The sequence below is a fragment of the Branchiostoma floridae genome, chromosome 17 (assembly GCF_000003815.2).
Source record: "Branchiostoma floridae strain S238N-H82 chromosome 17, Bfl_VNyyK, whole genome shotgun sequence".
In the NCBI taxonomy this organism is placed as follows: domain Eukaryota; kingdom Metazoa; phylum Chordata; class Leptocardii; order Amphioxiformes; family Branchiostomatidae; genus Branchiostoma; species Branchiostoma floridae.
In genome coordinates, this window is record NC_049995.1 from 14,574,684 (window position 1) to 14,580,153 (window position 5,470).

Here is a 5,470-nt window from a genome sequence, read left to right on the forward strand (position 1 = left end):
CGGAAAGGAGAAGGTAAGAACTGACCCGAACTCGCTCTTGTAATAGTCCAGAATGGCACGGTGCGTGAACCTCCCCAAAAAAACATTGTTTTGATTTCGTCCCGTCGCCGCGCGGTTCACCCGCTGCAGACAAGCTAATTCATGTTCAGTCTCCCGGGGACTATGGCTTCGTAGACAGCTCACAACGCGACTTACAGGTCCACGAAGTTAATTGTCAACAACAACGAACTGGCTTCCAGAATGGCGGTGTGATTTCCCGCCGAAGGGACCGAGGTTCACCGAGCAAAATGGCTGGCATGGCCAGAAGTTTCAATTCTGATTTGTGACGTCAGCGCGCAGGCAATCAGAACGAGGCCATTACGTCATCGGCCAGCGCGGCGGGAGAGGGGAGGAGAGCGCGAAGTTCAAACGTGTCTACAGGGTCATATTGGGCGGATTAATGTAAAAATTGACGTAAATCAACTTTTTAATGAGTAAACTACTGGAAAATAATGAATTGAAGATTTTCTGATGCTTTCCTTTAATCAGGCCAAGCCATCATCTACTTGTAGTTGGTGTGTTACAAATTTACGTCATAGGGGGCAGTTAAACCATACCTACACCTGGTATAATACACAGATAGCAACATTTGACTTTGCGATGAAAGAATGATACTCACATGTGCGTCCGTTACAGCACAGTACAATGTCGTTAACCCAATCTGTGTGATGTTCCATGGACTGGATGTATGGATCATGCTGGAACAAACAGACATTTGAATATTTCAATAGTGGAGCTGGAATTGTGCTTTGGGCATAATTTCCGTGAACTGAGCATATCCCAACTTAGGCCCAGTCTACACACAGTTTTTACCGATATCTGTGGAGATGTCGGGAGGGATCTAGAACGTAGGGGGCCGGACACCCATGGCGCTTGCAGTCATAAACATATAGCGCGATTTTCCAAAAGGCGTTATATGCTAATGAGCCTTCCTGAAGTTGGGAAGCATCTACACGCGCGCGAAGCTGTCGGGGACCCCTGCTAAGCTATCGGTAAGGTTTCGTACGAATGGTCCGGACCTTTCGGGAGAAATTTTCCCGACATCGTAATGGCGATATAGTAGTTCCATCTAGACGATGAAAAAAAGCTGTCGGTGAGAGGTTGTAGGCTCGCCGATATCGGGAAAAATTGTGTGTAGATCGTGCCTTATCCTGTAACACACCTATTATAAGTTACAAGCTGTGCCTTGGTTATGAATATTTGGTGAGATAAACTGAACGAGCCAAGTCGTACAAAGGTTCTGCACAAGAAGGAGTTAGGACTAACATGTGAATGAGAGATTGCCTTGCTGGAGAGTTTGTTGATGTTCCAGATGCGGATAATGGAGTGAGTGAGTGAGTGAATGAGTGAGTGAGTGAGTGAGAGAATGAGAGAGTACCTTGCTAGAGAGGTTGTTGGGACTGAGTCAGAGTAAGTGAATGAGTGAATACCTTAATGGACAGGTTGTTGTGATTGATCAATTCAATTGATTGAGTGAGTGAGTGAGTTCCAGATGTGGATAATGGAGTGAATGAGTGAATGAGAGTGTACATTGCTGCAGAGGTTGTGAGTGAGTGAATGAGAAAGTACCTTGCTGGACAAGTTGTTGTGAGTGAGTGAATGAGAAAGTACCTTTCTGGAGAGGTTGTTGTGAATGAGGGAATGAGAGAGTACCCTGCTGGAGAGGTTGTGAGAGTGAGTGAGAGAGTACCTTGCTGGAGAGGATGTGACTGAGTGAATGAGAGAGTACCTTGCTGGAGAGGATGTGAGAGTGAATGAGAGAGTACCTTGCTGGAGAGGTTGTGACTGAGTGAATGAGAGAGTACCTTGCTAGGGAGGTTGTGAGAGTGAATGAGTGAGTGAGAGAGTACCTTGCTGGAGAGGTTGTGAGAGTGAATGAGTGAGTGAGAGAGTACCTTGCTGGAGAGGTTGTGAGAGTGAATGAGAGAGTACCTTGCTGGAGAGGATGTGACTGAGTGAATGAGAGAGTACCTTGCTAGGGAGGTTGTGAGAGTGAATGAGTGAGTGAGAGAGTACCTTGCTGGAGAGGTTGTGAGAGTGAATGAGTGAGTGAGAGAGTACCTTGCTGGAGAGGTTGTGAGAGTGAATGAGTGAATGAGAGAGTACCTTGCTGGAGAGGTTGTGAGAGTGAGTGAATGAGAGAGTACCTTGCTGGAGAGGTTGTGAATGAGTGAATGAGAGAGTACCTTGCTGGAGAGGTTGTGAGAGTGAATGAGTGAGTGAGAGAGTACCTTGCTGGAGAGGTTGTTGACTTTCCAGATGAAGATAATGGAGTGACTGAGTGAGTGAATGAGTGAGAGAATGAGAGAATACCTTACTGGAGAGGTTGTTGTGACTGAATCAGATTAAGTGAATGAGTGAATACCTTACTGGAGAGGTTGTTGTGATTGAGTGAATGAGTGAGTGAGAGAGTACCTTGCTGAAGAAAGGTTGTTGTGATTGATTGATTGATTGATTGATTGAGTGAGTGAGTTCCAGATGTGGATATGGAGAGAATGAGAGAGTACCTTGCTGGAGAGGTTGTTGACGTTCCAGATGCGGATAACGGAGTGAGTGAGTGAGAGAGTACCTTGCTGGAGAGGTTGTCAGAGTGAATGAGTGAATCACTGAATGAGAGAGTGAGTGAATGACAGAGTACCTTGCTGGAGAGGTTGTTGTGAGAGTGAGTTAACCTTGCTGGAGAGGTTAAAGTGAGTGAATGAGAGAGTACCTTGCTGGAGAGGTTGTTGTGAGTGAGTGAATGAGAGAGTGAGTGAATGAGAGAGTACCTTGCTGGAGAGGTTGTGAGAGTGAATGAGTGAGTGAGTGAATGAGGGAGTACCTTGCTGGAGAGGTTGTGAGAGTGAATGAGTGAGTGAGTGAATGAGGGAGTACCTTGCTGGAGAGATTGTTGACGTTCCAGATGCGGATGATCGAGTCCCTGCCGGAGGTAAACAGGCGCTTCTGCAGGAAGTCCAACTGCAGGGCGTTGACCCCGGATCTGTTGTACTTCTCAACTTCATCCCGGATTATGTACGACACCTGCAAACAGAGTTAAGAAGGCAGTCAGAGATAGCAGACTTCACCCCCTCATCCATTCTGCTTTCAATTTGTGACCCAGTAATACATCAGCCTTGTCACAAACTTTTAGAGTAGGGGGCTAATATATGAAAGTAGCAGGCAAGGCGCGTAGGGGGGGTCTGGGGGGCCTCCCCCTGGGAAAATTTTCAAATTTAGACCCCTAAATATGGTTTGGGGGTGTATTTTGGGTAACTTTTATTGTTATCTTTAAACTTTGAATTGACAAAAAAATCCTGAATTTAAAAAAAAAATTGGCATAGGTTCCCCGCTATGACCCCTAACCGGGGGCCAACTATCAGAAAACTGCCAGAGGTTTATCAAAACAAATTGCTGGGGGAATTTGTAACGGGGAGCACTGGACTTAAACTTTTATTTTTTGAAATTCTACCCCAAAGTAGCCGGCTGGAAAAATGTAAGTAGGCGGCTAAAATCGCCGCCTGCCGCCTTGTTTTGACAAGGCTGTACATATATGCTACATCTGTTCAACAAGGCAATCGCAGATGGCAGACTTCACCCCCTTGCCCATACCATTTCGTCCTAGTCAAGGAATGAATGGTAAAACAGTCATCCTCAGTTAAGATATGCCTGACGCTTTTCAAAGCAGCTAGTAGTAGTAGTGCAATGTATTTTTACATCTGCTCGCATTTTTGGTCAAGCAAACAATTGAAATAAGCATGTTGGATCCTTATGCATGCTGAGGTTTGGATCCTTTTGCAATGCTGAGGTTTGGCCCTTGAAGCTATTGCCTATTAAAGCTCCATCATACACAGGGCTGCTGGTTTCGTGTAGCCGTTCAAAACGTGTATGTGTTTTCCAGTGGTCACAGTGGATGTGACAGAGTGCACTACACAGTACACCACACACACATGATGACTCAAACTTAGACTAAGACGTTAGATCCTTCCGTGTCTGGATACACAGCAAGCAGATCCATTTAGCTTCATTATGTAGATATGGGCACATGATATTTATAAAGGACAATATAAATTTCCACCAAGCCATAAGCTTGTTCTGTAAAACAATTATCAGACTTCACCCCCACCCCCCATACAGCTTTGTGACCCAGTCCCATAAAATAGCAACATAAATTTGAGGATCTATATGACTCTGCTGCATTGTATTTGTATATATATTGGTTGAGGACTGCAAAAACACACTTACACAGACAGACACAGAGTACTTTGAGTGCTTTGATGTAAATAACTAATATGGGCCCCTCCCACTTTTATAAAAACAAAATAATTCCTGATTCGCCACGGATTTGCCACAAATTGTTACGGCAAATTTCAGGGCCAGGGCATGGTCTCTTTCCTGTTTATACTAAATATAGTAGAAGAAGGGCAAAGTGAAGTAGGCAATGGACGATCTTATGTGTTCAAATATCTGTAAACAAAGCGGAAGTGTTGTGATAAATAACACAACAGTTCGGAAACAAACGTACGTTCGGAAACAAAAACACGAAAATTATGGCGCGAAAACACCTCACCAAAATACGGCCGAATTCTTCACATTCGAAGAGGAGCACGGGTCAAGCAACGACATATTACGATACCGTGATATTCTATCAATGAATGGGGATAAAAATATTTGTATAAAGTGGTGATTTGAAGGAAATACCTGCACTTTCTTCTTGGCAGAAGCGCTAGTCTGCCGGTGGTGCACCGCCATCTTGGCACGAACTGCTGACGTCACGGTAATGCGTGCACAACCTGTCGACGTGGCGGGAAATTTGAAAAATTAAAGGAAGGAAATGGACTAAAAATTTCAAATATCTATGATGCTCGCATTTCTATTTGCTAAGAAGGCTATGTTTTTGGTAGCTTTTGTTTGTCAGTTGGGCACCAAGACAACTCAAGAACGGCTAGATGGATTTGGCTAATGTTGGTGTGTTGGTTACGTTAGGTAATGACAAAAATCTGAATGATGTAACGTTAATTTTGGCCGCCTAGTGGCTTGCTTTGGTGCTGCAGTGAAACTTAGTGTTCTGGACATCCTATTTTCGCAATATTTAGGTGGTATGTAGCTCTTATGATCGAAATGGAGTGACGTAAGTTTGGGCTCTCTACTGGCAGCGTGCAAGGGCTGACAACATCAAAGAACTGCAACGAGGTATTCTATCTATTTATTTGAGCATCAATCTGCAATAATATGGCCAATATGCCGCCATATACCAAGAAAATTCCAGCACCACCCCACTAACGCCCTCGAATGGCAGATTCCAAAATAAGACCATAGATTTGACCGGTTACTGCCGGGCACAGAAACGGGCCAACGACCTCGCAATGGTATCGGATCAGTAAACAAAGTATCAGATAAGCTAAACAATGCAGGGATGTTGTAGGGCAGTATAGAGAACGTTACATGATGATTC

General features: G+C 44.5%; 1 protein-coding gene across 5 annotated transcripts in view; it reads right to left on the reverse strand.

Annotated features, from left to right (window-relative positions):
* Nucleotides 1-4,807, reverse strand: part of LOC118404033 (WD repeat-containing protein 48-like) — a 23,023-nt gene extending 18,216 nt beyond the window's left edge. For 2 of the 5 annotated variants that reach the window (XM_035802961.1, XM_035802959.1), the window contains exons 1-3: nucleotides 4,717-4,807; nucleotides 2,914-3,060; nucleotides 659-737 (exon numbers count right to left, since the gene is read on the reverse strand). In XM_035802961.1, the coding sequence (XP_035658854.1) occupies nucleotides 659-737; nucleotides 2,914-3,060; nucleotides 4,717-4,767 (277 nt within the window). In that variant the 5' untranslated portion in view covers nucleotides 4,768-4,807. Of the gene's footprint in view, nucleotides 1-658; nucleotides 738-2,270; nucleotides 2,310-2,546; nucleotides 2,585-2,860; nucleotides 2,872-2,913; nucleotides 3,061-4,716 lie in introns of those variants that run through there. The other 3 variants (XM_035802963.1, XM_035802962.1, XM_035802964.1) reach the window with 3 other exon arrangements.
* Nucleotides 4,808-5,470: the final 663 nt, after the last annotated feature.